Source organism: Cibotium barometz, chromosome 61 (assembly GCF_041138505.1).
Source record: "Cibotium barometz isolate CiBa-2024 chromosome 61, ASM4113850v1, whole genome shotgun sequence".
Lineage (NCBI taxonomy): Eukaryota > Viridiplantae > Streptophyta > Polypodiopsida > Cyatheales > Cibotiaceae > Cibotium > Cibotium barometz.
This window is the reverse complement of record NC_141106.1, coordinates 6,667,676-6,687,175: the sequence shown is the minus strand read 5'-3', so window position 1 is coordinate 6,687,175 and position 19,500 is coordinate 6,667,676. Positions and strand designations below refer to the sequence as shown.

Below are 19,500 nucleotides of genomic sequence, written 5' to 3'. Positions count from 1 at the left end.
GTCTCTCTTTGTCTATGTCTATCTCAACTCTCTCACTCTCTATATCTCCCTCTCCCCCCTTGAAAACAAACATATACTTGCCTCTCCCCCCTCCCCTTGAAAAGTAAACTATATTTGTCTCTCTTTGTCTATGTGCTGCCTAGTGCACTACTCTGGTTCCATGGTTCTTGGTCTCTCTCGTCGTCGAAGCTTGCCATAGCAGAAAAATGCATTTCCTTTCCGGAACGCAATCTGACCATCCACTATCTGTGTGGGAGATGTCCGGAGGCTGAAAACCAACCGTCCTTCGAGGAACAGGAGTCACTCCGAAAAGGGTAGTCCACCGACGTCTGAAAACCAACCACACGAGCGAGAAAAAATTATGGTTTCTTTGCTGAATCCTTGCACTTGAAGTAGACTCTGATACCACTTTAACATGCGGAAGCTTCGGAGAGGAATCGGTAACTTCAATGCTCAGAAATCAGCACTCTTTTCGCGACGGAATTAACACACAAACTGAATGAAGATGTAACATGCGGAAGCTCTGGGAGTCTTCTTTCAGCCCTAAACACTAGGGGCAACATGCTGATGCAAAATGCAGATATAGAGAGAGAGTAGAGAGAGAGAGAGAGAGAGAGAGAGAGAGAGATCCTGGAAATTCAGTATATTACTATAGTACAAAAAGGTACTTGTCTACAGCCCTAGGCTGCCTTGAAGAAAAGGTAATAACACCAAAATTCTGTCCCCCTATGGGACTCCTAATGACCCAAATCCCTAGAGGATTGAATGGCTAGAACTATGAGCATCCTGGCCTATTTATAGGCTCTTGAACCAATAGATGAGCTGGCCGACTACTGGTCGGCCAGTCGACTGGCATTAATATCCCTTAAAGGTGATGCACCTCAGCCCCCTCAGTTTGGTCCAACCGACAGCCTTCTTTTGTAGCCGACAGCCCCCTCTTGCAGCCTGCCTTGTCATCCTGGTCCCCTCTAGCCGAATCAGCACTTGATGCTCCAAAATCTGGTTCATAGTCTTTATCTGGTTGCCTCTTCTGGACCAGCACCTGACTATTGTTCATGGCATTGATCATGCACATGGCATCCCCCTCTGCTAAACTTGATGACAAGATTCCAACCTGTTCTTGGATGATTGTCATCATCCCATACTTTTTCCCGAAGTCCCTCTGTCATCCATCCATCCCTGGCAACCCTTTTCTCTGAAAGCCCGGTCTGTTCTTCTCCAAACTACTCCGTCTCAGACTAAGATCTTTGCATCTGTTCCATCTAGTCCACAATCCATTCCTGCCCTGACTCTGAACACCGTCTTGGTCTTCATTCCTGAGAAATGAGTCCGGCACTCTCACATCACCCTTGGAGGATAAACCTCCCTTGGGACTGTTGCCCGAGAACCTATCTGGCTCACAAGACTGCCATCCCCTTTGCCTTTGTGGAACACCACCAACAAACCTCCTGGGATGTAACATGCGGAAGCTCTGGGTAGTCTTCTTTCAGCCCTAAACACTCTTGGAAACCTTCTGATGCAAAAACGCACCATCTGATGCAGAGAGAGAGGAGAGAGAGAGAGAGAGAAGTGCTGGAAATTCAGTATATACTATGGTACAAAAAGGTACATGTCTGCAGCCCTTGGCTGCCTTCCTGAAAAGGTGGTAAAACACCCAAAATTCTGCCCTAGACTAGGACCCTACTGATCCAAACCCCTAGTGGGCTGAATCCATAAAACCTTGAGCAAGAGGGGCTATTTATAGCCCTTGGACTACATGGGGAACTGGCCGACTGCTGGTCGGCCAGTTCATACTTCATTAATGCTTTTTTTAAGCACAGCCGACTGGATACCCCCCTGCGCATGCTGCTTGTGTATGATGCGCCTGCTGCCCACACTCTGCTGACGTCAGCCGACAGCTCTTCTGGCAGCCAGCACCCTATGTCCTGCAGAGCCGACAGCCATCTGATCCATGCTTTGCTCCAAGTCCTGCTCCATGTCCACCTCAGATGCTATACACCTGAAGCTCCTACATTCTGGTTCTACCTATCTTCTACTGGTTCGTGGTCTTTATCTGTTTGCCTCTTCTGGATCTAGCCCTGAGAATGTCCATGGCATCTGTGATGCACATGACATCCCCCTCTGCTAAACTTGATGACGGGAATCCAACCTGCTCTTGGATGACTGTCATCATCCCAATCCTGTCCCGAAGTCCCTCTGTCATCATCCATCCCTGGCAAACCTTTTTCTCTGAAAACCCGGCCTGTTCTCCAAACCACTCTGTCTCTGATGAAGATCTATGCATCTGGTCTTCCTCTAGTCCACAATCCATTCCTGCCCTAACTCTGAACACTGTCTTGGTCTTCATTCCTGGAACTGAGTCTGGCACTCTCACATCACCCTTGGAGGATCAACCTCCCTTGGGACCGTTACTTGAGAACCTATCTGGCTCACGGAACTGCCATCCCCATCTGGCACTGTGGAACACCACCAACAAACCTCCTGGGAGTTCTTCCCGATCTGTGTTCCCGCCTTGGGCTTCGAATCCGTGTACTTTCCTGTACCTTGGACCTGTACACCATCATATGGGACTGAATCAGCGTTTAGCTTGGCTGAGCCTGATGCTCTGATACCAAGGTTTTATTGATTCAGCCCACTAGGGGTTTGGATCAGTAGGGTCCTAGTCTAGGGCAGAATTTTGGGTGTTTTACCACCTTTTCAAGAAGGCAGCCAAGGGCTGCAGACATGTACCTTTTTGTACCATAGTATATACTGAATTTCCAGCACTTCTCTCTCTCTCTCTACTCTCTCTCTACTTGCGTTTTTGCATCAGATGGTGCGTTTTTGCATCAGAAGATTTCCAAGAGTGTTTAGGGCTGAAAGAGCTTTGGGTAGTCTTCTTTCAGCCCTAAACACTCTTGGAAACCTTCTGATGCAAAAACGCACCATCTGATGCAAAAACACAGGTAGAGAGAGAGTAGAGAGAGAGAGTGAGAAGTGCTGGAAATTCAGTATATACTATGGTACAAAAAGGGTACATATCTGCAGCCCTTGGCTGCCTTCTTGAAAAGGTGGTAAAACACCCAAAATTCTGCCCTGACTCTGAACACCGTCTTGGTCTTCATTCCTGGAACTGAGTCTAGCACTCTCACATCACCCTTGGAGGATCAACCTCCCTTGGGACCGTTACCTGAGAACCTATCTGGCTCACGGAACTGCCATCCCCATCTGACACTGTGGAACACCACCAACAAACCTCCTGGGAGTTCTTCCCGATCTGTGTTCCTGCCTTGGGCTTCGAATCCGTGTACTTTCCTGTACCTTGGACCTGTACACCATCATATGGGACTGAATCAGCGTTTAGCCTGGCTGAGCCTGATGCTCTGATACCAATGTAACACGCGGAAGCTCTGGGTAGTCTTCTTTCAGCCCTAAACACTCTTGGAAACCTTCTGATGCAAAAACGCACCATCTGATGCAAAAACGCAAGTAGAGAGAGAGTAGAGAGAGAGAGAGAGAAGTGCTGGAAATTCAGTATATACTATGGTACAAAAAGGTACATGTCTGCAGTCCTTGGCTGCGTTCCTGAAAAGGTGGTAAAACACCCAAAATTCTGCCCTAGACTAGGACCCTACTGATCCAAACCCCTAGTGGGCTGAATCCATAAAACCTTGAGCAAGAGAGGCTATTTATAGCCCTTGGACTACATGGGGAACTGGCCGACTGCTGCTGGTCGGCCAGTTCATACTTCATTAATGCTTTTTTTAAGCACAGCCGATTGGATACCCCCCTACGCATGCATGCTGCTTGTGTATAATGCGCCTGCTGCTGCCCACACTCTGCTGACGTCAGCCGACAGCTCTTCTGGCAGCCAGCACCCTATGTCCTGCAGAGCCGACAGCCATCTGATCCATGCTTTGCTCCAAGTCCTGCTCCATGTCCACCTCAGATGCTACACCTGAAGCTCCTACATTCTGGTTCTACCTATCTTCTACTGGTTCGTGGTCTTTATCTGTTTGCCTCTTCTGGATCTAGCCCTGAGAATGTCCATGGCATCTGTGATGCACATGACATGGGAGCTCTTCCCGATCTTGTGTTTCTTGCCTTGGTTTTCGTATCCGTGCACTTTCCTATACCTTGGACCTGTACATCATCATATGGGACTCAATCAGCGTTTAGCCTTGCTGAGCCTGATGCTCTGATACCAATGTAACACGCGGAAGCTCTAGGAGTCTTCTTTCAGCCCTAAACACTACTGGCAACATGCTGATGCAAAACGCAGATATAGAGAGAGAGTAGAGAGAGAGAGATATGCTGGAAATTTAGTATATTACTATAGTACAAAAAGGTGCTTGTCTACAGCCCTAGGCTGCCTTGAAGAAAAGGTGATAACACCCAAAATTCTATCCCCCTATGGGACTCCTAATGACCCAAATCCCTAGAGGATTGAATGGCTAGAACTATGAGCATTCTGGCCTATTTATAGGCTCTTGAACCAATAGATGAGCTGGTCGACTGCTGGTCGGCCAGCCGACTGGCATTAATATCCCTTAAAGGTGATGTGCCTCTGCAGTCGCCTCAGTCTGGTCTAGCCAACAGCCTTCTTTTGCAGCCGACAGTCCCCTCTTGCAGCTTGCCTTGTCATCCTGGTCCCCTCTAGCCGAATCAGCACTTGATGCTCCAAAATCTGGTTCATAGTCTTTATCTGGTTCATAGTCTTTATCTGGTTGCCTCTTCTGGACCAGCACCTGAGGATTGTCCATGGCATTGATTATGAACATGACAGAAGATGTGCAGAAAATAGAGAGAGAGAGAGAGAGAGAGAGAGAGAGAGAGAGAGAGAGAGAGAGGACACAGTATTGGGTCCCAAATACCCTCTGTAGGGCCCCCACCGCGGATGGTGTATTTGCTTTATTAGAATGATGTAAATTTGAAAGAAAATATAGAAATCCTTGACCGTTCTTGGCTCGGAATTCCCTGCCCTTGACCTGCAGTCCTTCACCCCTTTACTTAGCACCTTCTTGGCTTGTCTAGCCCCTTTATGCTTGAGCTCTTGGTGAGAAATGAGATGAACAAATGGGATTATGGACTCTCCTATTAATACTACTCCATCTAGAGCAGTCGGCCAGTTCTAAACCAAGCGGCCAGCATAAAATGTCCCACGACTGAGTTTTTCAGCATTTAATGCTGAAAAAAATCACATAAAATGCTGCGTTTTTTTCCCTAATTGGCTGGGCATCATGCGCCTGATTCTGGATGGCTGGACAATGCTTTTGCAAACATCTTGAGGGCTGGGCAGCCTGTATGGGCTGCCCCATACCTGCCCTACAGCCATACAAAGGCTGCATCTCCTAAATGTCTGCCTTTAGCCTACCCCTAGGGCTGTCCTACAGCCCCTCCATGGCTGGTGGGTTCAGCCAGGGCCTTCCTGGCCCTCATGGGGGTGGTTCCATACTATCCCCATGCCCACATAAAGACTCGGGGTAGCCCTATGGGCTGGCCCCTTGTTCTAAAAGCAAACCCTAACTAACTACTCAGTGATCTGGCATCCGGTACGATACCAGATACACAGAATCACTGACATCATTCCAGAGGGAGACTCACAGCGCGGACTGGCACTGTTTCATGTACAGGACAGTGCACACCTGACCTTAGACTCCTGTGCAGGACAATGCACACCTGCCCTCGGACAACTGAGATGGATCGTTGGCTGACTCGTCCCGGACTGGGCTCACATGGGACCAGTTCACCATCCTAGGTCCTGCACCTTCTGTACAGATATGTCTACGTGGCATCCAAGTGCGGGGTGCACGTGAGAAAGGGGAACCAAGCACACAGGCAGAATGACTCACCTCTTCTCCTCATACCGTCCTTTGATATCCTGAAACACCAAAATAACTACGGAGTTAGTAAAAGCTAGTACTCGGTTTTCTGTCCATAATACCTGTCCATGACCAAAGCAGAGAACAATGCTGCCTTACCGCACAGCTAAGTAGCACCTTAATACTTATATGCTGTGCTCACCTCAACAGACTGGAGCTCTTTGAGCAAGTTCTCAGTGGGCCTGATGATGGTTTGTGAAACATGTGCTGCCTGTGTCGTATCAAATCACATCAGATCTGAGTTCCACAAACCACCCATCGTAAATCTTGGTGATGAAAAGAGGTGTTGTTGCTTACATATAGATCAAGCAGCTTTGAGATCTCGTACTGGACTTTCCCAAGCATGCAAAAGATACTCCCTAAATCAAAGAGAAAAAAACACATTAGAAGGTAAGCCAGGTCCACAGGCCTGTACCCACAGACCCTTAGGGAAAAGTCCTCGGTTTGAAAGTCCCCAGCCTGCACCCCTGATAAATTCTATGTACACACACACACACACACACACACACTTATATTATACTCTCCAAAGCCATTGCTGACCTTGACAAAGAAAATCTTACAAAAGTTACCAGTCTCTCCATCAATCTTCCCGAACATCTCTACCATGTATGAGCCCATTTCTTGGATTGATCTTGAAAAATCTGTTAAACCAGAAATAAAAAATCCTACTTTAAGATATGATCGAAAAGCCAGCTTGATCCGATCCAAAAATCTTATCTATAGCACAACCATGTAGCATTTGTAACGCTATACCATAAGAAGAACCCGATATACTTTGTGCAGCAGCTAGAAGGCCATCATACTGTTCCTGCATGTCCTCCAAAACCTACAAGAATGCTTGCATTCAGTAAAACCCCTTGAAAGAATGAAACACACCGAGGAAAAAGAACCATCCTTTACAATGGGCACTGTTGGCAAGAAAATGTTCAAACCTTGGAGACAAGAATGGACGCAACATTTTAGAAGATACAGCAGGCAGTTTCTCACAAGGAAGTACACATCCAAGCACTAAGTTTTCAACCTGTTTATAAGACTGCCCAAGACCCCATACATGCTGGCCAACTTACAGTGAGAATCTGTGAATATGAAGTGGAAGCAAATAGAGATCACACGAGAGAGTAGACAGCCAGGAGAGATCCAACACTTGAGCCAAGAACTGAAAAGTATTGAATGTATCGAATTGTATTATAAAGGCACAATGGCCATGCTTATATACATCTCATGTAGAGCAGTCGGCCAGTAGCACTGGGAGGACAAATGTCCATGACTAATAAAAATGCCCAAAATAGCCTAAGAAAGAAACATCCCTAAAAATATCATATAGATATCTAGATAAAAGGGGCATAAAATGGAGTAAAAGAGAGCTGGAGATGACATGTCCAACACCTCTTGACAAAGTGCCAAACAACGAAAGAACATTGAAGTTCACAAATACAAGATGCGCAGGAACTGAAGGAAATGATATTCACCAAAAGGTGATTACAAAGCTGGAGTAGGCAGCACGAGGCACACCATAGCTTCAGACAAGATCCCAGCTATGCAAAAAATGAGATAATACAACTGAGGGCAAAGCCCATCCTTATATAGCACCTAAAAAGCCCAGTCAGCCAACACAAAACAGGCTGACTGGAGCATAATGTGGCACATGCCAAAAAAAGGTGCCAAAAATGTGGAAAAAATCCCAAAAAAATATGAGAAAATTTCCCAGGCTGGGGGAGGTCCTCCACAGGTGCAGGTGTCAGAGTGGACAGCGGAAATGAAGACAACTGCTATAGAGAGCAAAACGCAGATGAAAAAGGGAGAGAGAAGCTGTGTAACTCTGCTATATATACACAAGAAAATCCCGAATACTACAATGGCAAGTGTGGGGGGCAAGGGGCCATTTTATATGGCCCCAGGCTGCTGGTCGGCCAGTCCAAAACAGGCCGACAGCAGCATATATGCTCACGACCAGTAACAATAGCCCACGACCAGCAAAAAGCAAGTCGGCCAGGTAACCAGCAGTCGACCAGTGCTGCTCGACAGGTCGGGTAGCAAAAAGCAAGTTGGCCAGGTAACCAGCAGTCGACCAGTGCTGCTCGACAGGTCGGGTAGCAACACACCAGTCGACAGCCCTCCACCCAAAAAAATGGAAAAAATACATGGAAAGTGAGGAAAAATGGGGGAACACCAAAACTGGGCAGGCACACTCACAACAGAGGCCCTGGTGTAATGTACAGACAGGAGATGACTGCTAACACCCCCTCTCAGCTCCTGGATGTGGAACCGACCCTAGTGAACTGGAGTACTGCCGGAGCATAGCCTGAGGTAGAGACTTCGTGAAGAGGTCCGCCGCATTGTCCTCCATCGAACAATAAAGAAGCAAGATGTCACCAGCCAAAATCTTCTCACGAACAAAGTGATATTGTATCTCTATGTGCTTGATCTGGGCATGGAAGACTGGGTTCCGAGCAATAGTGATACAGCTCTGGTTATCGCATTGGATGACCGTGGGCTCCTTCTGTGGAAACCCAATCTCGCTAAACAACCTCCGCAGCCACACAACCTCACAAGCAGCACCACAAGCAACCCAATACTATACCTCTGTAGACGACAAGGCAATAGTTGGTTGCCTCTTGCTGCTCCATGAAACAGCTCTTGAGCCGAGGGTAAAACTGTAGCCTAATGTAGATCTCCTCGTGTCTGGATCTCCTCCCCAATCTAAGTCACTCCAACCTTAAGAGTCGGACTCGGTCCTTCGTTTCCCCCCTAGTGTCGTAGAAGAGTCCAAGATCCTTTGTATCCTACAGATACCGCAAGATCCACAATCCTGCGTCCCAATGAGACTTCAAAGGTGTCTGCATGAACGAGCTCAATAGCCCCACAGGAAAGCTCAAGTCCAATCTGGTGTTCAGCAACCAGATCAATGAACCAACCAACTTCCGATACAGAGAGGCATCGACCGGCTCACAAGGATCATTCATTGTAAGCTTCGTGTTGTTCGGGTCCATCGGTGACGTGATAGGCTTGCAGTTCTCCATCCCAAAGGCCTCAAGCAACTCATGAACATACCGCTGCTAAGAGACAAAGAACCCCCTCTAGGTCTACCAGATCTCCAATCCCAAGAAGAAGTGGAATAAGCCTAAGTCGGTCATCTCAAACTCCTTTGACAAGGCAGCCTTCATCACTGCAATGTGCTCCATATGACCGCCAATGAGAATGAGGTCATCCACATAACGGATGATCAACGTGACCAAACTGTGTTCCCAAAAGAGATGCAAGTTAGGATCTGCAACTGATCTCTGAAATCCAATCCGTAGAAAGAAGGAATCAATCTTCCGATTCCAAGCCTTGGGAGCCTGCTTAAGACCATACAAGGCCTTTCGCAACCTGTAAACCATCCCCTTTGATCCTGGAACCTCAAAGCCTGGAGGCTGCTCAACATACACCTCCTCCTGCACGTCACCATTAAGGAACGCGAATTTCACATCCATTTGATATACGGGCCACCGCTGAGAAGAGGCAAGGGCAAGAACGGTCCGAATCGTGGTCATCCTCGCTGTCGGTGCAAAGGTATCCTCATAGTTGATGCCAAGCCACTAAGCATAACCCTTAGCTACGAGTCTGGCTTTGTGTTTGTCCACCAACCCATCTGACATATACTTGGTCTTAAAGACCCACTTGGCACTAATGACTGACCGTTTTGACGGCCTCGTAACCAACTTCCAAGTTTTATTCTTCTCTATGGGCATCCAGTTCCACTTGCATGGCTTTCCTCCAAGTATCCTATGAAAGGGCTTCCTTTACGGAAGTGGGCTCTTTGTCCCACATGATACAAGACATCAAAGCATAGTTTACCTGTAAGAGCTCCGCTGAATGACTTTTGTCATGAACTCTATGCGATCTTCGAAGTCCTTCCTCTATGGTCCACTCGGAGGGAAGCTCCGTAACACTTGACTCCCGAAGGGTGTCTAACAACCACCTGGGTACTCGAACAGAATGCGGAGCCTCCTACTGCTGCGGGGGCTCATCTCCAGCCGCGGGCTCAACCTCTTCAACTGATTGAAGTTGTCCAGCTGGAATAATAGACTTCGAATCATCATCAAACTCATCTGGGTCTCCAAGAAGTGGCGGCTCATCAACAGTGGAAGCTGGAACATGCTCATCAAAAACATCTTTGCTGACAACAACCTCGTTCCGCTCCGCGTCATACAACCTGTATCCTTTGGAAAGAAAGTTATATCCCACAAATATAAGCTTCTGGGACTTCGAGTCAAGCTTCCCCCTCTGCTTCTTTGAAATGTGAACATAGGCATCACTTCCAAACACACGGAAATGGGAGACGTCTGGTTTCCTGCCAAAATATGCCTCAAAGGGAGTCATCTTTGGTATTGAAGTCGTCAGAGATCGATTGAGGAAATGAACAACAGTGGCACAGCCTCTCCACAAAGTGGACGAGGAAGATCACGATGCTCCAACATCGTCTTCACCATCTCCACCACAGTCCGGTTCTTTCGCTCAATTACTTCATTCTCTAAAGGCAAACTTGTATTGGCCAACTCCCACTTGATGCCATGTTCCGCACAAAACCGCACAAACGCATTGGAAAAAAATTCTCCTCCTTTGTCAGGCCGAAGAGTCTTTATCTGCAAACCAGACTCTTTCTCCACCATCACATGCCACTCCTTGAACCGAGCAAAAGCTTGGTCCTTCTGGAAAAGGAAATAAACCCATGTGAATCTGCTACAATCATCAAGTAGCATAAAATACAAAGAACCTCCCAAGGATGGGGTCTGCATAGGTCCACACAAGTCAATGTGTACCAACTCCAAAGGTTTTGAAGCCCACTTGGAAGCCCGCTTCGGAAAAGATTCCCTGTGCTACTTACCACGAATGCAAGAACTACAGCGTACCTGCCTGCTGCCAACATCTGGCAAGCCACCCACTATCTGGTCTCGAAAAGCCCGCCGCAACGCATCCACATCCAAGTGGCCAAACCGAAAGTGCCACAAGTCACCGATCTAAGTGCTTGTCAGAGAGGAGAGTGCTGAGAGTTTGTAGATACCATTCTCCACTCCGTCTTCCCAAACAACCTGGCCTGTTTCTCTATCCCGTAGAGTAACAGAATGCTCCTCAAACTCCACCCGGAAGCCAGTCTTGCAAACCTCATGCATTAACAATAGATGAAAACCAAGTGTAGGGACGTAAAGAACACGAGAGGAATGCTTCCCCCCTCTACCATCGGGAATGATCTCCATCCTGCCCTCACTATGAATCATAATGGTGGAATTGTCGCCAATGAATATGCGACCAGACTGCCGTTTGAGATCCTGTAAAAACTCACGGGAAGGAGTCATGTGCCGGGAAGCACCACTATCAAGAATCCACTCTCGAGTATCCCTCGCAGTGAGGCCAACTACCTCCTCGCTCGAAGAAGATGAAGCATCTGTGTCCAAAATAGTATTGAGAGGGCAAATGGGACAAACAACGTGATGGCCATGTCCTCTGAAGATATCTTTTTCCCTGCCTGAAGAACCTCCTGGCTAAAGAGCTTGCACCTTGTTGATGTGCTCCCACATCGTCGACGACTTTGCAGGATTCATCACTCGCATCTACACTTCCAAGTAGATCCTCTTCATGGGTGATACCATGTTATACAGAGAAGCCAAATCCCTCTAGCCAACTTCATATGCTTTATATAATTAATCACCTGTGGTGTGCAATTTAGGAAGATGAAGGAACGGACATGGACATTGACGCAATCCCATAACTGTGCCCCAGCCTCCCGTCCCTTCTGTATAGAGAGTAACTCCCCGTCTTCCAGCTCCGGCCGTGGAACACCAACTACAATGAAATCAACCCCAAAACGGACTCCATCATTACCTTCCATATGCCGTAGTTGTTCTCGTCCAACTGCCGGTCCACCGGGAACGTGGGGAGTGTAGGGATCTTCATGTGCTTCTCAGCCATCTCAAGCAAATCTGCCATCTCAAGGGTTCACAAGGTCTTGTGAAGGGAGGGTGGGTGGGAAAAAAGAAGAAGAGGCTACAAATAATATGCAAGGTGGCTGTCCAACGGTGACGCCGCCTTCTACCCGATCTCCAAGTCCCTAACAGCCCAAGCAATCTCCAATCAGCACCTCAAATTAGCAAACCCTCGAGGTCCCACTATCTCCAAGCTTCAGCCACCTCGGACTCTCATACCATGTCAGAATGCACAACGGAAATGAAGACAACTGCTGTAGAGAGCAAAACGCAAATGAGAGAGGGAGAGAGAAGCTGTGTAACTTTGTTATATATACACAAGAAAATCCCGAATACTACAATGGCAAGTGTGGGGGGCAAGGGGCCATTTTATATGGCCCCAGGCTACTGATCGGCCAGTCCAAAACAGGCCAACAGTAGCATACGAACAGCAACAGTAGCCTACAACTAGCAAAAAGCAAGTCGGCCAGGTAACCAGCAGTCGGCCAATGTTGCACAGCAGGTCGGGTAGCAGCACACCAATCGGCCAGCAGAAGGTGACAGCCAACAGCCCTCCTACACCTAGAAAAATGGGAAAAATACACGGAAAGTGAGGAAAAATGGGGGAACACCAAAACTGGGCGGGCACACCCATAACAGGGGCCCTGGTGTAATGTACAGACAAGAGATGACTGTTAACAGCAGGAACAACGGGGAAGCATCGAGAACAGTGGAGATGACCCCTCCCAACACCTCCTCTTCAGCTCCACTGAATGAAGAGGACCAATACCGACGCGTGGAAGTAAGTTTCCGAGTAAGAGCCATGGCACTCACTGTCAAAGTAGACAACGGTAGGCAACGGAGGAGGGACAAGAAGATGATCAAGCAACTGATGAAGCCATAGAAGCTCTTTGACGGTTTCAAAGTAAGTACGATACTCTGCTTCTATTGAAGAACCGGCAACTATAGGCTACTTCTTTGTTTGCCAAGAAATGAGTCTGGTACCAAGTAACAATAGCCCATAGTAGACCTCCAGGTATCTGGATCACCTGCCCAGTCAGAATCTGAATATCCAACCAAATCAAGACTAGAGCCATATGAAATCCCATGTGTCAAGGTGTCCTGTGTATATCTAAGAACACGAACAGTAGCCTATCAATGAGAAGTGTGTCGTGCTGAAAGAAACTAACTTAGGATACTAATGTTGTAAGCGAGATCAAGCCTAGTAATGGTGAGATGAATAAGCAAGCCGACAAGCTCTCTATACAAATGAGGATCATGATGGGGTGGGGAGTCGGGTGCCGGCGTCGTGGATGGAGTAACATTCCGACTTGATGGTGAAGGTGATGGTGTGCATGATCCCGATCCACCACATGACTCCGCTTGAGTTCCTCTCCCCATCGTCGCGGGATCCACGGCCACTCGTGGTGTCCTTCTTGTCGCTTCGACCGCCTCGTAGACGCTAAGCTTGTCAAGAAGTTCCTGTCTCTTCTGGGTCGTGACATTCGTGCAAAACCTCACCTCATGCCCACTCTCATGCAAGAGGTGGGCTGCTCGCACTTTGTCGGCGCCACCCGTTCGCCGGTACAGGCAAAGCTTGCATACCCATGGCCGAGAACCGCCTCCATGAGCGGATGGGGTGTAGTTAACCTCCTCCCACCATGTCCATCCCGTTGTCCTTCTACGGGAAGCCCCGGCACGTGAGGAGGATGCCATGGTTAAAGATGGCATGACTCTTGAGCCTTGAGGAATGAGAGAGAGAGAGAAATGAAATGATACATTAACGTCTCTAAGAGGCCATAATGGCCTATGAGACCAAAACTGAGAGTACATCTGAAGTTGGTGTCTCGTCAAAGAGAACAAGACTAAAAAGTACAATAAACTGATTGTCCTCTAGTTATAAGAACAGAACTGCAAGACTCCGAGATGATACTGAGTAGAAAATACTGGAAAATACTAGAAAATGTATATCAGGTAGATCCATGTATGCTGATCAGTTGAAGTGTTGCCCTCTCCTTAGATCAAGTATCTCCGCCATGGGGCTGTCTAGAATGGAGAGGTCGTAGAAGCGAGGTAGGCGCCTCCGATGCCGAGCAATAATGGCTCTGATCTGGCGATGGTGAGAATGCCGTGGTCGGGATCCTGGTGGGCGTGGCCGACGAGCATGACATAAGATAACTGCTCTATCAGTGGTGACTCCCTGGGAGCGTGGTCGGTGCTCTGATGGCCCAATGGAGGAGGTATCAGGAGGTGTGTGGGCTGGGTTGCTGGTGCTGGTGCCGAAGAAATCCGTCAGGGTCCTCTGTCTAGGTACATCATGGCTCGGCCTCCTGTCTGCCAAGAGGGTCTCTCTATGTCTCCTGAGCTCAAGTAGAAACAATCCAAGGCATCTCTGATCCTCAAACTCCATGACCCTGCGCAACGGCCCAAAACCCTCTCGGAAGAGGCAGTGATATCTCCCTCGGATCTCATAATAGACTGTACATCGGCAAATGTAGTGTTCCTCGGTCTCTACCTCCTGGTAGCATAGCTGACAAATGCGGTCATCCACGATCTGATGCACATATCGCCCTGTCTCAATCCGCAGCTGGTGTGATGAGGTCCGGATCTGTCCAATGGCACAACGTATCCCATGTGATAGGTGTACATCCATGTACGCCGGGCGGGTGATAAAATCATCCGGTGAGAGGTGTAGAAAATGGCTCTTGTAATGAGTCATTTTCGTGCCCAAGGGCTCAAGGGGGCTAGTCCATGTCCTCTCTGTGTCCACTCTGATGATATCCATCCTGATCACGCGGTTTTGCTCTGAGCGGGTGAGATCCAAAAATGGACAATCCAGACTATACTGAAAGGGTGGTAGTGCCTCTATCCACAAACCATGTAGGTCAAACCATGATCTCATCTGAGCATACCAACTGTCACAAACCCCTATATTCTAGGGACATGCGGATGCGTGTCAGGCCTAGAAACATGCGGATGCATGTATGTATTATACCTGGGCATGTGTATGGATCATATGAGTGGATGCATATGAGTCCAAGGACATGGCAGGACATTTGTGGACTTTCGGGCGGTGCCCGTGTGGATTCCGGCCATGCACACATGGTGTGTTATGATGGCAGGCGGAATATTTTCAAGTACAAGAATGATGATAGGTGGTTCTCCAAGTTTACATGTGCACAATGCATAAATGATGCATGCCATAACTTTATTTTACTTTGTGTGACATTTTCTTGCTGCCTGGACAATGCTTGTTATTTTGGCTTGTGAAGTCCGAGGGACCGGGGACGCCCGGGCACCTTGTGGACACGTGTGTGCACTCCTGTTTGGGCCTAAAACTGTGGGCTTATGGGTTTTGCAGGTGGTAAGTGCGTCCACACTCAATTTACAGCTTATTTCATTTACTACTAAAGTTTATTGGTTTGTAGGTCCACACTCATTAATAAGTGGCCGGACAACTTATAATGCGTTCGCATTTTGGTTGGACCAAAATTAATGAAGTCCAGACAGCTTATGGCCATTTCCCATTTGGTTGGACCTAAACTTATACAAACAGGACAAATGGAGCACTATGGGCTGGACACCTACCTGGACACCTTATGGGGACACATGTCAGCCTGTATGTGTACCCACCAAGCCCCTTAGGTGGCACTGGAAAAAGGCGCCTCCCTCAAGAGGCCTTTTGGGCTGTTTTATTCATCACTCAACACATTGGAGAGCTGGTTGGAGCTTTGGGAGTTGCTACAGTGCTGGTTGCTTGCTTCCCGGACTCACACAAGCTTGGATAACGATCCCCACACTCTTCTAAAGGGCTGGTTGGTAAATTTCAGACCTGTAATTTCTGGTTATTGCGAGTTTTGGGCTGGTTACAGGTGTCCAAAGTCAACTTGGACAGTACAGGACAGCTCTAGAGACCTCCACAGGGCTGTAGGACCCCTTACAGGTGGATTTCTCGCGATAGAAAGTTGCTGTTTTGGACTGGTTATTGCACAAAACAGGTCGGACAGCAATGGAATATGTGAGCATGGATGTGTCTCAAGGTTTCCTGGTATAACAGGTGCTTAGGGCAAGCATTGGGGACACTTGCTCGCGGAGAACACAGGTTTCTGGATCAGTTTCTCGCGTGGAAACAGGGCCTAAAGATCCATTTACATCTTGTGCAGGGCGGAGTACCTGTGAGGATTGTGATACTCTTGTGCAGGGCGGATGTACCTGTGAAGAGGTTTGTGCAGGGCGGATGTACCTGTGTGTAGGGCGGATGTACCTACAGATTCTCTTGTTTGAAATGTATTCATTCATGATGTATTTGGAAGAATCAGGTGCAGGCTGGTGGTGAATCCCCAGGCACCCGTAATCTTGTACTTTGCAGACTCTTTTGGTAATATAACCTAAAGGGGAGGGGTCAGCCTATCATCGGCCCCTTTATGTGGTGTACTGTCAATTTCAGCTCTGGTTGTAATGCTCAAGTGTTAAGTGCTCAGAATCTTGTTCACATTTATACGATTCCAATACACGCAACCGCCTCCCGTTTCATTGGTATCAGAGCTCAGTTTTTCCCCTCATTGGAAAACGGTCTGAGGCTTGGAATCATAAGTGGTGACCTGATTTGAGTGTCATGGACAGCCACATTTCTGACAGTGTGGAGAACACACAGGACCGTGAATTTCATGGTACAAAGGATGCAAGAGATGCTGCAAGCAATGATGTCTATGGAGATGCAGGTACTCATGACACTATGCATTCTGATTTGGAATCTTTGAGGCGTCAAGTGCGACGCTATAGGGCTGAAACCGAAGAGCTTAGGTCATTGAAAAATGACCCGGATGTACAAAAGGTGTTGGCTGCGAAGGCAAAGGCTTTGGTCCATGAAGTCACTTTTGAAGCAATTGCAAAGGAAATGGATGTTGAGAAACCCCGAGAGCTTGCACTTGCATACCTAATGGTCAAGGGTGATATATACACTGAAGCAGATGGTAGTTTGCCTTTCAAGAAGCCACCCCTCATGGCTGCCCGTGGTGATGCACATGATGCACAACAAGCAGATAGAGCACAGCAAGTGCCAAATGCTGAAAGGACAAGAGTCCCTGGTGCTAGGCTTGATGCAAGTCAAGAGAAGAGTAAGGATGAGGGATCCTCTACTCATTCCCGCTTTGCTCAAAGAAGACATATCCGTTCTCGTGTTGAGCTTTCCACTCATTTGGAGAGTGTGGCTCAAGAGAGAACGAAGAGGGATCGTGAATCTTCATCGCGGCATCATCATCATGCAGATGAACAAGATGTACATAGGGATGCATATAGAAGGAAGAAGCCTCGAGAGTTTAAGTCCGGTGACAAGGATGTAAAGTTTGAAAACTTTCAGGGACGGATGGACTCTACCAAAGCACTTGCTTTCATTAGACAGTTTGAGATAGCTTTTTGCAATGAAGACTTTTCGGAAAAGTCTATGCTCAGGCATGTGGGAATGCATCTCAAGGATACGGCAAGTGATTGGTGGCTTGCAAAAATACTTGATGGAAGTGCTGCCCCAACTTGGTCTTCTTTCAAAATTCAGTTTTATGATCAATTCTTACCACCAAACTTTGCAAAGGATGTACGCAAGGAGTGGGATTGGCTGTCCCAAGATGAGGGAGAGTCCGTTGCTTCATACATAGCAAAGTCTTGGAAAGTCCTTCTCAAGGTTACTCCCTTCATGAAGATTGGAGAGGACGAGAAGAAGAGAAAGTTTGAATCGGGGCTCCATCACATCATACAAAGCTTGGGAGTGTACCCAAATAAAACCATACAAGAGCTTATACACTCAGCCATGATTGCGGAGAACTTGCACATAAAAGCACCTACAAATAAGCCATTTGCAGGTCAAAACAAGAGCAAATTCAGGGCTGGTTATGACCAGAAAAAGGGTGGACAGCCACCTAAGAATGCTCCCAAAAATGGCCGAGATGCAAAGGATGACTCCGAAAAGAAGCCGGGGGGTAAACGCCACAATTTTAGACTCTCAAAACAGCAATTGGAAGAGTACAGGAAGGCTGGAAAATGCTTTAAGTGTGGCAATAAAGATCATATATATCCTAAATGCCCACAGAATCCTAAGAATGCTGAGCCTAATGTGGAAAAGCCTCTTGTGAATGTTGTACCCGATGTGCAGGGTAATACAGGGCATGAGCCCAAGAGTAGAGTTATATGCAAGGCTTGGGGCAAATTGAAGGATCAGCCCGCTTTGTTTCTTTTTGATGATGCTTCCACAGATAACTTTATATCCGTACAGATGGCTGCCGCCATAGGTCTCAATGTGGAAGACATGGGAATGCAAATGAATGCAGATGCCGCCTTTGAGGGCAAACAGGTTGATGTAACTCCGGTCATTGGTAAGCTCCGTGTACATATACAGGACTACCTCGACCATGAGAACTTTTTAGTGGCTCCTCTTACAGGTTGTGATGTTTTGTTGGGGATGCCCTGGCATCACCGTTTAGAGCCTATTAAGGCTTACAAAGAGAAGAAAATCAGCTTTGTACATAGAGGTCGTGAGCACTCTATAGATGCTGGTACTACTGGAAGTACCATACCTCTTGTAAGCCATGTACAAATTAATAAGGCAATAAAGAAATCAGCTTGTTCTTACTTGGTTTTTGTACGTGACACCATTGAACATTCTAGTGTTGATGTTAGTGCATTAGATCAAGACAAGCTTAACTTTTTGAATGAATTCAAAGATTGTTTTGCAAATGCTTTGCCAGCAAGGTTGCCACCAGAGAGGCCCGAAGATCATTGCATCGATCTAATTCCCGGTAGCTCTCCACCTAATAGGCCACCATACAGGGTGAGTGCTAGTCAACAAGAAGAGATTATGGCACAGGTGAATGAACTTTTGGAAAAGGGTTTGATTCGACCTAGTTCCTCGCCATATTGCTCGCCGGTACTTCTTGTTCAAAAGAAGGATGGTACTTACAGGATGCGTGTTGATTACTGTGCCCTCAATAAGATAACCATCAAGAATCGGTTTCCGATTCCGCGCATTGATGACATCTTGGACAAGCTTGAAGGTTCGGCATGTTTTAGCCGAATAGACCTCAAGAGTGGGTATCATCAAGTGAGAGTGGCACCTCAAGATGTACACAAGACTGCATTTAGGACAGCCTTTGGTCTTTATGAGTTTTTGGTGGTGCCTTTTGGCCTTACAAATGCACCCGCTACCTTCAACAGGATGATGGACAGGGTGTTCAGAAAGCATAGAAAGTTCACAGGTATATTCTTTGATGACATTATTGTATTCTCAAAGAATGAAGCCCAACATCGTGAGCACCTGGCTATTGTGTTTAAAGAGCTTAAGGAAAATCAGCTCTACATAAATGCAAAAAAGAGTGAATTCTTCCTCCCAGAGATTCACTATCTTGGTCACATTGTATCAAAGGATGGTGTGCGCATGGATCCCGCAAAGATACAAGCCATGCAAGAATGGCCAGAGCTGAAATCAGTCCATGAAGTGAGGAGCTTCCTTGGTTTATGTGCTTACTACAGGAGGTTCGTCAAGCATTTTTGTCACGTAGGCTGTAACGCCTGTGACCGACGGCAGACCGGATGGCTATATCCGGGGTTCAGTGGGAGAGGACGCCCATGCGGAGTCATGGGCGGCCAGGCTAGTGTGGACGGCAGGCCACACACTATATAGCTTGGGGGATGAGGGGCAATCCTCATTC

The 19,500-nt window shown here is 47.5% G+C and overlaps 1 protein-coding gene across 3 annotated transcripts in view; it reads right to left on the bottom strand.

Moving 5' to 3' along the window:
* Window positions 1-19,500, bottom strand: part of LOC147604505 (uncharacterized protein At2g33490-like) — an 80,283-nt gene that overhangs the window by 19,953 nt on the left and 40,830 nt on the right. For all 3 annotated transcript variants that reach the window (XM_086794929.1, XM_086794931.1, XM_086794930.1), the window contains exons 2-6: window positions 6,615-6,687; window positions 6,431-6,502; window positions 6,159-6,220; window positions 6,004-6,072; window positions 5,832-5,860 (exon numbers count right to left, since the gene is read on the bottom strand). In XM_086794929.1, the coding sequence (XP_086651055.1) occupies window positions 5,832-5,860; window positions 6,004-6,072; window positions 6,159-6,220; window positions 6,431-6,502; window positions 6,615-6,687 (305 nt within the window). The remainder of the gene's footprint in view (window positions 1-5,831; window positions 5,861-6,003; window positions 6,073-6,158; window positions 6,221-6,430; window positions 6,503-6,614; window positions 6,688-19,500) is intronic.